Source organism: Ostrinia nubilalis, chromosome 30 (genome assembly GCF_963855985.1).
Source record: "Ostrinia nubilalis chromosome 30, ilOstNubi1.1, whole genome shotgun sequence".
NCBI lineage: Eukaryota > Metazoa > Arthropoda > Insecta > Lepidoptera > Crambidae > Ostrinia > Ostrinia nubilalis.
Window position 1 is genome coordinate 4,967,577 of NC_087117.1, and position 15,929 is coordinate 4,983,505.

At 42.9% G+C, this 15,929-nt stretch overlaps 1 protein-coding gene across 1 annotated transcript; it reads left to right on the plus strand.

Annotated features, from left to right (window-relative positions):
• Positions 1-345: 345 nt before the first annotated feature.
• Positions 346-14,585, plus strand: LOC135085871 (charged multivesicular body protein 7). The gene is made up of 10 exons (XM_063980656.1): positions 346-702; positions 2,529-2,748; positions 3,860-4,034; positions 4,833-4,999; positions 5,718-5,854; positions 8,315-8,402; positions 9,466-9,613; positions 10,152-10,325; positions 10,631-10,762; positions 14,386-14,585. The coding sequence occupies exons 1-10, from the start codon at positions 437-439 to the stop codon at positions 14,583-14,585; spliced, it is 1,707 nt and encodes a 568-aa protein (XP_063836726.1). The 5' UTR covers positions 346-436.
• The last annotated feature ends 1,344 nt before the right edge of the window (positions 14,586-15,929 follow it).

Here is a 15,929-nt window from a genome sequence, read left to right on the forward strand (position 1 = left end):
ATGGACAGATAAATCAAAACCAAAGTCAACTTTTCAGAATGCGTTTCGTTCTTAGATTAATAAAACCTTAAAAGGTTTTATTAATCTAAGGTTTCGTTCAAATCTTTGATTTTAATACAAAGAAGAAAACGAGATTTAAAGAAAATCGCTATATACTCGGTGTAAGTGCATTTAATTTGAACTTTAAAATTAAATAAATGAATCAGTACCTAGACCTACTATTGAAAATAACTCCAATACATTTCGATTTTAATTTTTAAAGTTACAATCTTAATCGAGATAAAATGTGAAAAACATTTTCAGCACTTCACTACGAAACGTCAATCTCGTAAAAAAATCTCGCGCGCCATTGCTCGCGCAAGACATTTTTTCGCGTCTTGAAAAATTATTGTCTTTTTTACCCAAACAACGTTAAATCTTTGAAAGTAAATCCAAAATGGGTTTACCTGGAATACCGGAGGATAAATTGCCTCCGTGCTGGTCCGACGATGTGCGTATGAATGCGTTATTTGCACCTTTTCGGATAAAGACAGCCAACCCCGAATCTTGGGACATGAAGATGAAATTCTGGAGTGATATGTTGAGACAGTGGTGTAAATGTAAAAAGGATCCGATAATATCTGCGGCGGACGCTAAATTCTCGTTTCAGCGCAAAGGTCGCACGCCAGCGTGCATCGATATTGTTGTTGAAGAATTGTGTCGGTAAGTCTATTATTTAATCTTTATTATCCCTCCAACAGTCCCTGATGCAATCGTGCAGTAATAAGGAAGTTGAAACAATCGTTAAACTTCATTTAATTGCCGAGTTTAACTATAAAATGACATAAGAAAGCAGTGCTGTAAGATAATATTCAATAATATGCAAATATCGGTTGAAGGTCGCAGATGATAGGCGAAAATCTGTGTACTGTCATAAATACACTCGTTTAAGCGTCGTGGCGAGGATTAGACAAAGGTATTGTGCCTTATTTTTAGTCAATTGAATGTAGAAAACATGTTTCTATAAACACAAATTAATTTAATTCTTTTTCCCATGCAATATCACACTAATTTATTGCAAATTTATATCCTACTACTTCAGCTACAAAATACTCCTACAGTTAATTGATTTCATATTTAGGTAATTAAATAATTTAGACTTAACTCCATAATACTGATTGCTATAGTAACAGTTTGTTCTATAATCTTACTTAGATTATTTCACAATCTTTAATTCTTATAAAAACAGATCCTAGATGCCATTCACATATTGCTAGAGAATATAGAAAATGTACCAAATGTAAAAATATACTTAAAAGGTAACAATTTCTGTGTGATCTGTATCTGGTGTGTGATGTCACATTCATGTCTGTTGTTATGGATGGAATGATTCATTAGAAACTATTGAGTTACAACAACAAGTACATCAAAAACAAAAACATTAGTTAGAGAAATTCTGGAAGTTACAGAATTAAAACAAGAGTGAACTTCGCACCTTGTCTAGTTCACTCCTGTTTTGAATGTACGTAAAGTCAGACGAAATTTCATTGTTTGTTTACATCATCTTTAAATATAAATGTGAAAATACTACTTACTGATTAGTCGCGAAATCTCTGAAACTATAACACCTACGTTCCTTATAGGGTGTAGACATCTGCTAAGAACGGATTTTACGAAACTCCACCCCTAAGGGGGTAAAATGGGGTCCACGCGTACCAAGTCGCTGTTTAAAAGTAGACATCAGATACCTTTGCTAAACTAGATAGGTCATCGTCATCAACATCATCATCATCATATCAGCCATAGGACATCCACTGCTAAACATAGGCCTCCCCCAATGATTTCCATGTTGATCAATTGGTAGCCTGCGTCCAGCGCCATCCTGCTACCTTTATGATGTCGTCGGTCCACCTTGTGGGACGTAAACTTGATAGGTACGATTCAATAACAACCAGTTTGAAAAATAAATTTTCCTTAAAAAACAAAGTTGAATAAAACCACACCTCTTATTTCCATCTAGCTATCATGGGGTGAGCAGGCCATATCCTCTGTTTGCCTCTGGTAAATTAGGGAGCGTCACGCTCCTGTAGTGGAGACCAAATGAACAGTCAATGATAAAGGCTTCCACAGACCAAATGCGGGTCAGAAGCAGTGCGGGTCAGTTGCAGCGCGGCTGAGGCACACTGAAAGCAGCGCAGTTTCAAAGTAGTTGCAACGCGGGCGGTTGTCAAAAATTTAAATATTCGAAAACCGCTTTCAACGCGCTGCTACCGCCCTGCGTCCAGTGTGTCATGCTAATATGGCCGCCATAGTAATACAACAGCGCGGGCCCGCGTTCGCGCCGCTTCTGTCCCGCACCCGCGCCGCCTCGTTTGTCGTTCGGCAGTTGCAGTGCGGCGCGGTTGGAGCGCGGGCCCGCGTTCATATTTGGTGTGACACACTTCAAAGAGTTTCTTGTATTACAACTTGCGCGGGCCCGCATTCAAACTGCGCTGCTACTGCCCCGCGTTTGGTCTGTGGAAGCCTTAGATGTACATTTAATTTTACAGGAGCGGAGACCTGTCCCCTCTCTCCAAATACCAGCAGATCCTCCACAACGGCCCAGAAGGTTGGGTCCGCTGGGGAGCCCGGCTGGCCTTCAAGCCAGCAGCGTTCGCTCTGACCGCTGTCTCATCGTTACTGCCTGGTCGACAGAGTTTGGATAATGATGGGCTGCCCAAAGCCAGTATCGATTCTACTCAACGATGGGTGGTGGAGAGCGCTGTGAAGGTAGAAATTGAATTTTACTATTTTAATATGCAAATTTAACTAAGGACACTCCCTCTCTTTCTATGAATATCATTAAAAAAGATAGTTATTGGTTAATTTGCTATTTGATAAATTGTTAAAATTGACAACCAGTTACAAGCAGGGCAGTTTTTGTAATCTTACGTAAGAACTATGAAGACAGCCTTATAAGAAAAAATAAGACACGGTCGACCCCCCTCCTCCCCTAAATCGTCTTACGTAATAAATGAATGGGCCGCCCAACGGCCGTTTTCACCATCAATCCCTATTTTTTAGGTACCCCTACCTATGGTAATAAATAGCAGGAATTTTGTTTTCATAGGGTCACTTAAAAATTAGGGATTGATGGTGAAAACAGGCATTAGTCTGGCTTTTTAGGTAACTTAAATTGTACTTTTCTTGTATAATCATCCATTCATTTATTGTGTTACAGATTTTTACTACCTGTCAATTTCTTAAAATGTAATTTGACCAATCATGTATCTTAACCATTATTGTATGCCCATGCGGCGGAACACAGCTGATCTATCATACAAATTTAATGACTTGACTTATGTACAGTCGCGGAATGAAAAGGTTCGTCACCTTGTGTCGGTTTTCGCTTGCACTAGGTACTGTAAGAGTCAAAGCTGCCAACATAACAGTGCAAGAAACAGTGCTGCTAACATTTAAATAAATATGACGTTTGCTAACGAATAAGGTTTTGCTTGTTTATTTTTCTATCCCATCAGTGCAATGCAATGATGACATTGACCAATTGACAATAGTTTTTTTTATTTAATAGAAATAATAATGGCAGGTTGAACCAACAAGAAGGTTTTAGTTTATCAATCATAATAATCTTCTTGACAAGATAAATCGTCAAACAACTTTGATCTGAATAATTTTGAACTTTACTGACGAACAGTTAAAGATTATTTTCTCTAACTCGAGATTATTCTGTAACATAGTTTCAAAAGGTAATAATAATATGTGCTCGCGATTCGTTGAAGGAATCAATTTGAAAACTGACGAACCTTTTCATTCCGTGACTGTACCTGTGATTTCACAATAAATAAACACAATTTGAATTCATTTGTCCTCCAATTTCCAGGAGCAAGCCACAGAGCTCCTCAACTCGTACCCTTCTCACGAGGAGCGCATCGGCACCATAGACGAGCTCATGAAGAACTGCGCCTGGCCGGGCAGCCGGGAGACGTTTGAAGTGCTGCTCGGGTATCTAGTGGCTCAAGGTGCGGCTGTGAAGAAGGATGAGATCGTTAAGATTGGTGAGTTCTAAACTATAGTCTGGTCGCCGAGCACGTAGAATTTTGTCCAATGACCCCAAGCTACCCATCCTTATCGCTCGCGCGTAATTATATTGCTGTCGCGACTGTGCGACGGGCGCCCGCAGTGAGTGTGTAACTGTGTAGCTTGGGGTCATTGGACAAAATTCTACGTGCTCGGCGACCGGGCTTTAGTTCAAAAAAGTGAGATTCAATACAATAGCGCCCGTATTCACAAAGATTACTATGAGGTCTCATAGTGCTCGTGGACGCACAGGGTGACACACGACCAATCACAGAGCTCTATTCAACGCGGTGCGTTCGATTTGTTGCTTCAATTAAGTTTGTGAATACGGGCGTAGGGATGTTTGCTGGGTAAACTTATCAAAAATTACTAGACACATATTTTTCACTTTTTCAAACTTATGAAAATTTAAAGAGATAAAGAACGCCAATGTTCAAATGAAGAGGGGTGTGACGTCAAGGAGAGCTTAAAAGTGTAGAACTTTGTGATGTCACACGGAACTACAACTCGGCATATCTTCGTTTTTTTTTTGTTTGATTCACAATTTACCAGAATGTGACCTGTGGCCTAATTCACGTATTTTGACGGTCAAGATCTCGCTAACGTTCAGAAGTCGTCCCATTGAAAAACAGTTCTAAATCCGTATTCACAAGGGTCATTTTGTTAGAACGATTATTCGATAGGATCGCAACTCAGTGTCTTGTTCTCGTTGAAGTTTTGTTACGTGAATAAGGCTACTGATGATGATGATGACAGTTTGTGTATTATTTTTCCAGCACAACCGGACAAGAAAGCAACACCAGTTACGGAGACAGACGAAGCGCTGGTCAAACTGATGACAGCTGAAAGCCGATTGGGGGCGGAGCTAACGCGGCTCGCGCGTGACGTCACTTCCGCCGAAAGCGACGCGCGCGCAGCGTTACAATTAGGCAATAAACTTGCTGTGAGTCAAATTTGCTATTTTAGATTGTGTATGACGTCATTGGTAGCCTATGTATTACAAAATCTATGAGAGAGACGCATTTTGACAGCTCATAAAAATAATTTTAACCAAACCAGTCACAGAACCTATACTCAACTCAATTTAAACTCGACAATTGTAAACTGTGGTTCCCAAACCCGAATCATTGCATAAAAAAGAAGACTATAGTCTGGTCTGCGAGCATGTAGAATTTTGTCCAATGACCCCAAGCTACGCGCTCGCACACTCACTGCGGGCGCCCGTCGCACAGTCGCGACAGCAATATAATTACGCGCGAGCGATAAGGATGGGTAGCTTGGGGTCATTGGACAAAATTCTACGTGCTCTCAGACCAGGCTTTAGTGGTGTCAATACCATTTTCGTTTTTATTTGGTCGTTCTATGACTTGTTAAAGAGACCTGGCTGTACGATATATGCCTTTGCCATTTCTAGTAAAAGGAAAGAACTAACCAAAAACATTAATAAATCTTTGAAAAATCGACTGCTTGGTGGAAATGGAATTCAAGATTCTAAAAACATTGTACTACCTTATTTACCCAAACATTGGTCTTTCCAGGCTTAGTTAGTTATTTAATTTTCAGCGTTAAGAGTCGCATCTCAATCGTGGGTTCAATTCCCGCCTTAGGCAGTTCGATTTTTTCAAGTTATTTATAATCTTCAAATTATCTGTTATTTTCAGGCCAAGAACCATCTCCGCAGGAAACTCAAGGCTCAACAACGCGCCACCCGCTGCGAATCAACCTTAGAGAATGTCCGCCATTTGCTACAGCAAACTAGAGAGGCGGATGTCAACGCTGCTATCGTCGACACCTACAAGTGAGTATCTTCGTCTAACCACAGAATAATAATAAGTACTACGTACAGAAGTTTTACTTCGCGAAGGTATTTAAAAAAATGTATGCTCAATGTCATTAACAATATGGTGTAATTTAGCCTGTCTCAAGAGTCAAGCACCATTTTGTTGACAAACGTCAGTGATCGGCACTGCGCCGAAGTTATAGGGCTGACTTCGGTAAAATGATGTGACGTGAGGTGCCAAACTGCGGAAAATGGCGGAGGAAATACATGATTTAGCATGAATTATCATGAATAATATTAACTACTTATTTACCTCTCAGTATCTTGAGGCAACTTAAAAAAGTACATGCTGTGTTTTTATTATTATTTAGGCAGTTAAATACTGCACAGTTAAATACACCATTTTCTTTATTTTCTTCCATCATACACAAGAATACGCGCGCGTGAGTCAATGTTCGCTCGTATGTGAGGCCTTGTCCAATAGTATCCTGTAGGTGGGCCATCGTGCGTGTTTTGTTTTCGATGTAAACTCGCGGAGATGAACAGACCTGGTCTAACCCAGTGGTTCCCAAAGTTGTCTGGGCTACGACTCGTCTAATACAAGTTTCCAAACTCGGGACCCACCTATAAGACATTTCGCCCGCTGCCCAGTGTTTGCATCGGTAGGGTGGTGTGTCGTTCTACAGGCAGGGCCCACTCAATGTTCGCTCGCGACCCATGGTTTGGGAAACCCTGTTCTAAACACCTCATCATGAAGCTGAAGGCCCCATGCAAACAGTAAGCGTCAGTTCGCGAGAGAGACCCTTTGTTTCTGACAAGAAACAGAGACAAGAAGAGATAAGAGAGAGAGAGAGAGAGACAATAGACAGACAAAAACAAGAAACAGAGACAAGCATCATCAAGGCATAAGCTTCATAAGAGGCAGAAACAAAAGACAGAGGCCTAAGTAACGACTGCGCTCTTCCATCTCGCTCGATTGTATAGCTATCTCTTGTCGCTACCTTTTGTTTGTCTCTGTCTAACGTGAAACGCTAAAAAAACGTCATAAAAATGGTCATTAAGGATCTAAAGGGCTCTTTACTTGTAAAAGAAGGCTCAGCAACGCGCCACCCGCTGCGAATCAACCCTAGAGAATGTCCGCCATCTACTACAGCAGACTAGAGAGGCGGATGTCAATGCTGCTATCGTCGACACCTACAAGTAAGTATCTTCGTCTAACCCAGTGGTTCCCAAAGTTGTCTGGGCTACGACTCGTCTAATACAAGTTTCCAAACTTGTATTAGAACCCACCTATAGGACATTTCGCCCGCTGCCCAGTGTTTGCATCGGTAGGGTGGTGTGTCGTTCTACAGGCAGGGCCCACTCAATGTTCGCTCGCGACCCATGGTTTGGGAAACCCTGTTCTAAACACCTCATCATGAAGCTGAAGGCCCCATGCAAACAGTAAGCGTCAGTTCGCGAGAGAGACCCTTTGTTTCTGACAAGAAACAGAGACAAGAAGAGATAAGAGAGAGAGAGAGAGAGACAATAGACAGAGACAAAAACAAGAAACAGAGACAAGCATCATCAAGGCATAAGCTTCATAAGAGGCAGAAACAAAAGACAGAGGCCTAAGTAACGATTGCGCTCTTCCATCTAGCTCGATTGTATCTATCTCTTGTCGCTACCTTTTGTTTGTCTCTTGTCTCTGTCTGGCGTAAAATGTGTCAAAATGTTAAGGACCCTGTCTTAAAAATGGTCATTAAGGATCTAAAGGGCTCTTTTCGTGTAAAAGAATTTTACACACTTCGAATCAACCCTAGAGAATGTCCGCCATTTACTACAGCAGACTAGGGAGGCGGACGTTAACGCTGCTATCGTCGACACCTACAAGTAAGTATATTTTATACCACTTGACGTTACAAGTAACTCAAGAATCTTTTACCCCCACTTGACTATACAAGTAAGGCTCGATTCGACCAAACTTTTATCCAAGAATAACTCCTGGTATAACTGGCACATTGACAGTTTCAGTATGGGAAGTATGTCAAAATTGACGATTTATTCCGAGATTAATATTTACTCTTGTTTGGTCGAATCCACCCTAAATCATTAATCTTTTATCCCACTTGATTCTACAAGTAAGTTGAGAATCGATTACCGCACTTGTCTTTATAAGTTAATCCAAAATCTTTTACACCAGTTGACTCTACAACTAAGTCTCTTACCCCAGTTGATTGTACAAGTAACTCGAGAATCCTTTACCCCAGTTCACAAGTAAGTTTACCCCAGTCTACAAGTAAGGGAGAATCGTTTACTCCACTTGACTTTATAAGTAAAGAATCTTTAGTTGACTCTAAAAATAACTTGAGAATCCTTTACCCCGGTTGACTACAAGTCTAAAATCTTCCTCACACACTAACTACAACTAGGAAACTCTTGACCTGCGTCATTATACATAATATTATCAAGATTTGACATAAAATGTTTTGTCAACAGAACCACAGCGGATGCTATGAAGCGCGGAATGAAGGAGGGTGGACTGGAAGAAGATGCCGTTTACGACACCATCGACGAACTGAAAGAGGTGAGAATATTGTTGTTTCTACTTATTTATCACAATCTACTTTCATAAACTCTTAATCTTCAACCACACCAACGCATGCAAATCACGCGACCTGTCATTTCGGTGTTAGTCGGCCGTTCGATGTAGTGGTTCGAAACGGACTACTATTCCAGACGTTGCGAGTTCGATTCCCGCACAGTACAGACATTTGTGTGCATGAACATATTTGTTTGTATTGGACTGGGTGTTTTCTATGTATAATATGTATGTATGTATTTACAAAAAAAAAAGTATAAGTATGTTTATATCCGTTGTCTAGTACCCATAGTACAAGCTTTGCTTAGTTTGGGACTAGAAGCGCAGTGTAAAATGTCCAAGGATATTTATTTCTTTATTTCCACTATGATCGCGCCGGCTATGGCGATCTGACCGCGTTGGTGTGGTTGAAGCTTTAGGGGGCCAAGTTAGACACGCCGATAGTTAGATAGTAGGGATGTTATGGATATGTTGTTACGGTTACGGATATAGGATTAATATTATACCGGTTTCGGTTACGGATATTTTTTTATTCCGGATATCCGAAAGTTTCGGTTACGATTACGGATATCTGTGCTTTAGAATGCAATTTGAAATAGTTGTCCAACACGATTCATTCATGGCCGCACGCTTTACATCGAATAAAAAGTAATAAAAAAAATTGATACTACATAGATGGCATTATAAAGGTAAATCAGGCTGCCTTTACATATAATGCTATACAAAAAACAATTTAAACTGCCTACATCCGAAACTTTTGAATCGGTTACGGTTTCGGATATTTTTTTATTTCGGATATCCGGAAGTTTCTGTTACGGTTACGGATATCCATATCATCCCTGTTAGATAGTATGGGTGCGTGCTGTCGTCACCCTCAGCCAATTCCATACAAAGTTTTAAAACTTATATCTACTGTTAGAGAGTCATGAGATGCAGGCCAAGAGCTTCCTCGTTGTGGATAAAAACATAAATAAAACTTTACAAACTGACTCAAGATTAAATAATACTGTTTATAATGCTGTTATGTTCATAAATAAATCCATTACAGGTCATGGACACATACAACGAGGTGGAGAAAGCCCTCAGTTCCACGGTGGAAGAATATGACGCCCAAGAGTTAGAGGATGAGCTGAAGGAACTGCTCGCAAAGCCCGGCCCTCCTGGAGGAGGCACCCCAGGAAAAGAAGAGAAGACAGGTGCGGAATGTGTATTAGTAAATAGGGCTGCAGCGTGTGTGTTACATAAGGCTAGATTCTGTATATTATAAGAAAAATAGGGGTATAGCCTTCGTATTATATGAGCTACACCCTGTATATTACATGGGCTACATTCTGTATGTTAGATACCACGGCTACACCCTGTATGTTACAAGTAGGGCTACACTCTGTATGTTGCATAGGTCTACAGCCTGGAGCCTTCCTTTGTAGTATAGTTAGCATAATAAGGAAGGGCTACATCCTGTGTAATCTAAGAATAAGAGAAGACAGGTGCGGAATGTGTATTACCAAGCCTGTGGCCTAATTCACGTATTAAAACTTCAACCACATGCAAGCGATTTGATCGCTGGAGTCACTTCGTATTAATCGCCCGATTTTGTTTCGATTTCGTTCACCCTGTGCGTCCACGCGCACTGTGAGACCTCATAGTAATGTATGTGAGTCAATACGGGCGTAAGTTGCTCGCGACGCCTTTAAAATGTTAATAATATTAATCTTAATCATTTTTCTTCCACAGAAAAACCAAAAGAGAAAACGCGCAAAGAGTCCGAACGCGACTTCGTTTTTGACGGCGAGGAGCGTATACTGGCAGAATTAGAACAACTGGACGTGGAGCACGGAAGCCCTAAAGAGAAGAGAACAGAAGAGAAGAAGAAAATACCCGTCACTGAGGAGTGGGAGACTGAACTGGGTAAGTTTTCTTCTTGTAGACCCACAGATCGTTCGTTCGTTTCAGCCAAATGACGTATTGTTATTCGCGACGTATTGTTTTTATTTTGATTACTTTGTGTGTGTGAATTTCTAATGCGACACTGATTTTCGAACTCAGCGCATTAGTTGGCATCTCTCTATATCTCTATGGGTTGTTGTGTACATATTTTTCGATTTACTAAGGGTTTTTAAATAGCCCTTTTTGAACGGGCTCTTAAATTGAATCTTCCAATAAAGGGAGCACATTCTATACTGACCTTTCTAACATTATAATATTCTTTCCAGTTAAACCGCAGCCCAAATCAACGAAGCCATCTCAGTCGTGGTACCCGCCGTCAACGCAGAGCCTCCGCCCCGAGACATGGAATAATAACCTGGACTCCGGCGAGATGCGCCAGGACCACCGGATACACCCGGGTATGTACTACAAGTGTGGTATAGAAGTGATATAGTGGTGCTACAAGCACCGCCATGTGCTATAATAGTGCTACAAGCAGCGGTATGTGCTACTAGGTTGATGTAGTGGTGCTACAAGCACCGCCGTGTACTACAATGTACTATAGTGGTGTTAAGAGCACCCCCATGTGCTACTAGAGTGCTATAGTGGTGCTACAAGAACCGGTATGTGCTACTAGTGTACATACACATCGGTGCTATAGTGGTGCTACAAGCACCGCCATGTGCTACTAGAGCGCTATAGTGGTGCTACAAGCACCGCCATATGCTACTAGCGTGCTATAGTGGTGCTCCAAGCACCGCCATGTGCTACTAGAGTGTTATAGTGGTGCTACAAGCACCGCCATGTGCTATAGTAGTGCTACAAGCAGCGGTATATGCGACTAGGTTGATGTAGTGGTGCTACAAGCACCGCCATGTGCTACTAGAGTGTTACAGTGGTGCTACAAGAATCGGTATGTGCTACTAGAGTACTATAGTGGTGCTACAAGCACCGCCATTTGCTACTACAGTGCTATAGTGGTGCTACAAGCACCGCCATGTACTACTAGAGTGCTACAAGGATCGGTAAGTGCTACTAGTATACACTACGGTGATATATTGGTGCTATAATAACCGTCTCAGTCGTGGTACCCGCCGTCCACGCAGAGCCTCCGTCCCGAGACATGGAATAATAACCTGGACTCGGGCGAGATGCGCCAGGACCACCGGATACACCCGGGTATGTACTACAAGTGTGGTATAGAAGTGATATAGTGGTGCTACAAGCACCGCCATGTGCTATAATAGTGCTACAAGCAGCGGTATGTGCTACTAGGTTGATGTAGTGGTGCTACAAGCACCGCCATGTGCTACTAGAGTGTTATAGTGGTGCTACAAGCACCGCCATGTGCTATAGTAGTGCTACAAGCAGCGGTATATGCGACTAGGTTGATGTAGTGGTGCTACAAGCACCGCCATGTGCTACTAGAGTGTTATAGTGGTGCTACAAGCACCGCCATGTGCTATAGTAGTGCTACAAGCAGCGGTATATGCGACTAGGTTGATGTAGTGGTGCTACAAGCACCGCCATGTGCAATAATAGTGCTACAAGCAGCGGTATGTGCTACTAGGTTGATGTAGTGGTGCTACAAGCACCGTCATGTGCTATAATAGTGCTACAAGCAGCGGTATGTGCTACTAGGTTGATGTAGTGGTGCTACAAGCACCGCCATGTGCTACTTGAGTGCTATAGTGGTGCTACAAGCACCGCCATGTGCTATAATAGTGCTACAAGCAGCGGTATGTGCTACTAGGTTGATGTAGTGGTGCTACAAGCACCGCCATGTGCTACTAGAGTGCTATAGTGGTGCTACAAGAACCGCCATGTGCTACTAGAGTGTTACAGTGGTGCTACAAGAATCGGTATGTGCTACTAGAGTGCTATAGTGGTGCTACAAGCACCGCCATGTGCTACTAGAGTGCTATAGTGGTGCTATAAGCGCCGCCATGTGCTATAGTTGTGCTACAAGCACCGCCATGTACTACTAGAGTGCTACAAGGATCGGTAGGTGCTACTAGTATACACTACGGTGCTATATTGGTGCTACAAGAGCCGTCTCAGTCGTGGTACCCGCCGTCAACGCAGAGCCTCCGCCCCGAGACATGGAATAATAACCTGGACTCGGGCGAGATGCGCCAGGACCACCGGATACACCCGGGTATGTACTACAAGTGTGGTATAGAAGTGATATAGTGGTGCTACAAGCACCGCCATGTGCTACTAGAGTGCTATAGAGGTGCTACAAGCACCGCCATGTGCTACTAGAGTGCTATAGAAGTGCTACAAGCACCGCCATGTGCTACTAGTGTACTATAGTGGTGCTATAAGCACCGCCATGTGCTACTAGAGTGCTATAAGGTGTTACAAGAACCGCCATATGCTACTAGAGTGCTATAGTGATGCTACAAGAACCGCCATGTGCTACTAGAGTGCTATAGTGGTGCTACAAGCACCGCCATGTGCTACTAGAGTGCTATAGTGGTGCTACAAGCACCGCCATGTGCTACTAGAGTGCTACAGTGGTGCTACAAGCACTGTCATGTGCTACTAGAGCGATATAGTGGTGCTACAAGAACCGGTATGTGCTACTAGTGTACACAACGGTGCTATAGTGGTGCTACAAGCACCGTCATGTGCTATAATAGTGCTACAAGCAGCGGTATGTGCTACTAGGGTGATATAGTGGTGCTACAAGCACCGCCATGTGCTACTAGAGTGCTATAGTGGTGCTACAAGAACCGCCATGTGCTACTAGAGTGCTACAGTGGTGCTACAAGCACTGTCATGTGCTACTAGAGTGCTATAGTGGTGCTACAAGAATCGCCATGTGCTACTAGGGTGATATAGTGGTGCTCCAAGCACCGCCATGTGCTACTAGAGTGCTATAGTGGTGCTACAAACACCGCCATGTGCTACTTGAGTGCTATAGTGGTGCTACAAGAATCGCCATGTGCTACTAGGGTGATATAGTGGTGCTCCAAGCACCGCCATGTGCTACTAGAGTGCTATAGTGGTGCTACAAGAACCGGTATGTGCTACTAGTGTACATACACATCGGTGCTATAGTGGTGCTACAAGCACCGCCATGTGCTACTAGGGTGATGTAGTGGTGCTACAAACACCGAAATGTGCTACTAGAGTGCTATAGTGGTGCTACAAGAACTGGTATGTGCTACTAGTGTACATACACATCGGTGCTATAGTGGTGCTACAAGCACCGCCATGTGCTACTAGGGTGATGTAGTGGTGCTACAAACACCGAAATATGCTACTAGAGTGCTATAGTGGTGCTACAAGAACTGGTATGTGCTACTAGTGTACATACACATCGGTGCTATAGTGGTGCTACAAGCACCGCCATGTGCTACAATGTGTTTTATGGTGCTAAAAACACTGTCATGTGCTACTAGGGCGATATAGAGGTGCTACAAGCACCGCCATGTGCTACTAGAGTGCTATAGTGGTGCTACAAGCGCCGCCATATGCAGATCTATAATGTAGATCATTTCACCCACGAAGACGTGCCCCACCATTCTTCCGCTAATGTTCGAGTGTTATCGGTACACGCTAAATGATCCATGAGTGCACACGCACACTACAATAATGCCGCTCGGATTGCTCGGATCAAACTGCTGCCTGCTGCTGTATTTCCTGAACACTATAATCCGGGCGTTTTCAAGGCGAGAGTGAATAGGCACTTACAGGGCAGATATGTACTATCCTAGACTGCATCTCACTTAACACCAGGTGCGATTGCGGTCAAATACCTGCCTTGTCTAGCATAAAAAAACAAGAAAAAAAAAACCCCGCACCCCGCTCGACCGAGACCAAACATTGGGGGGGCGCCTTCGTGGATGAAATAACTAGGATACAGGTTTTAATACTAGTTTAGAAGACAAGGACTTGTCATTTTTTAAGAGAGTATTGTGTAACCATAGTTAAACTAAAACCCTATTAATGTATACTGCGAATGTCTTATGTATTTTGTTATTGGTGTACCTTTATCAATAAACAAATAAATAGTTTCTTCATTTTATTTCAGGTCAGCCCCTAAACATAGACTTCACGACGCCCCCAAGACTATACAACTCGGACTTCCAAGTGCGCGACCAGAAGTTCAAAGATGGCGTCTGGCTCTACAACACTAGGGATGCCAACAGCAATGTGGATAGTGAACTGGGCGCTAGCACGGAGTACTTCAGGTGGGTGATGATGATGATTATAATGCTGAAGGGTCTCTAAAAGCAACGTGAATGAAGGATCTGGTGTCAGCCCGAAATGATGATGATGATGATGATGGTGGTGATGAGACTTCAACAGCAACGTGTGTGGTGGACTTGATGCTAGCAAGGAATACTTCAGGTAGGTGATGATTCTCCATCATGGTGATGATGATGAGAGAATCTAAAAGAATCTTAGACGAAGGACTTGGTGCTAGAAGAGAATACTTCAGGTGATGATGATCATGAAGTTGATGATGATCAAAAACTCCTGCAGCAGCTGGCACGAAGTACCTAAGGTAACACGCTCCGTTATGATGATGATGACTCGAGACTAAAAGCAACGTAAATGAAGAACTTGGTGCCAGCTGAGTAACTCAGGTAGGTGATGATGGTGATGATCAAAGATTCCAGTAGAAGTAGCTGGCACGAAGTTCTTAAGGTAACATACTCCGTGGTGATGATGATGATGATGACGCGGCTGTACAACTCGGACTTCTAAAAGTTCAAAGATGGCGTCTGGCTGTACAACACTAGGGACGCTAACAGCAATGTGGATAGCGAATTGGGCGCTAGCACGGAATATTTTAGGTAAGACCCACGGCAGTCCAGTTATGCCGGATCCAGTAATGTAGGATCGCGCAAAACTTGACTGTCATGTGAGCACACATAGTGTGTTTGATTCGAATTACAAATTCGAACGATTTAAGATAATAATCTTTAGTGCTATAGATGACCCACGCTGAACTGTCCCACCAAACTCAATGACAGGGGGCGCTACCATCGTTCAACTATAATTTTATTTTTATTTATCTTTATTAAATTTAATGGTTTCCAACATGACGAAAATCGGAACTAGCGATCCGGTATTGACGGTGGCGCCCAACTGTCAATGTCATGGATAGGACAGTTCAGTATTTTGGAACTATACACAAGCAATGTAAACTGTTTATACATACGTCGCTGCTGTCAACATTGCTGTCGCGAGCAATGTGTTCTATTTTTGGGCATATTGCTGCGACACTGGCCACGCCCCCTTGTCACATTTCCCTTTAATTTCTGTGATCTGTGGTATTGACAGGTCATCAGTCAGTAATGTTTGCCTTTTGTAGTTCTGACTAGCGTACGTGACATTGGCAGAACAGTGGCGAAAAAGCACAAGTTCATCGCCATCAATAAAAGAAGAAGAAGTAGTTCTGACTTATATTAACACCATAATTTTCTTTCCAGCTCCGAAAGCCCAGGCAAGTCCGGCAGTTCCTTCCAAATGGCCCCCGGCGGGGAACGCAAGCGGGCCCCCCAGAAGGGCCAAGACCCCGTGGCCCCCGCGGCGCCCTGGCCCACAGACAACCCGGTCGAAGACCTG

What these genes read in the sequence shown, in the direction of transcription:
- LOC135085871 (XM_063980656.1), top strand. Translation starts at nt 437, where the DNA reads ATGGGTTTACCTGGAATACCGGAGGATAAATTGCCTCCGTGCTGGTCC. An exon ending in TGGTGGAGAGCGCTGTGAAG is followed by an intron (nt 2,749 to 3,859) that starts GTAGAAATTGAA and finishes TCCAATTTCCAG; the next exon opens with GAGCAAGCCACAGAGCTCCT. An exon ending in GGACCACCGGATACACCCGG is followed by an intron (nt 10,763 to 14,385) that starts GTATGTACTACA and finishes ATTTTATTTCAG; the next exon opens with GTCAGCCCCTAAACATAGAC.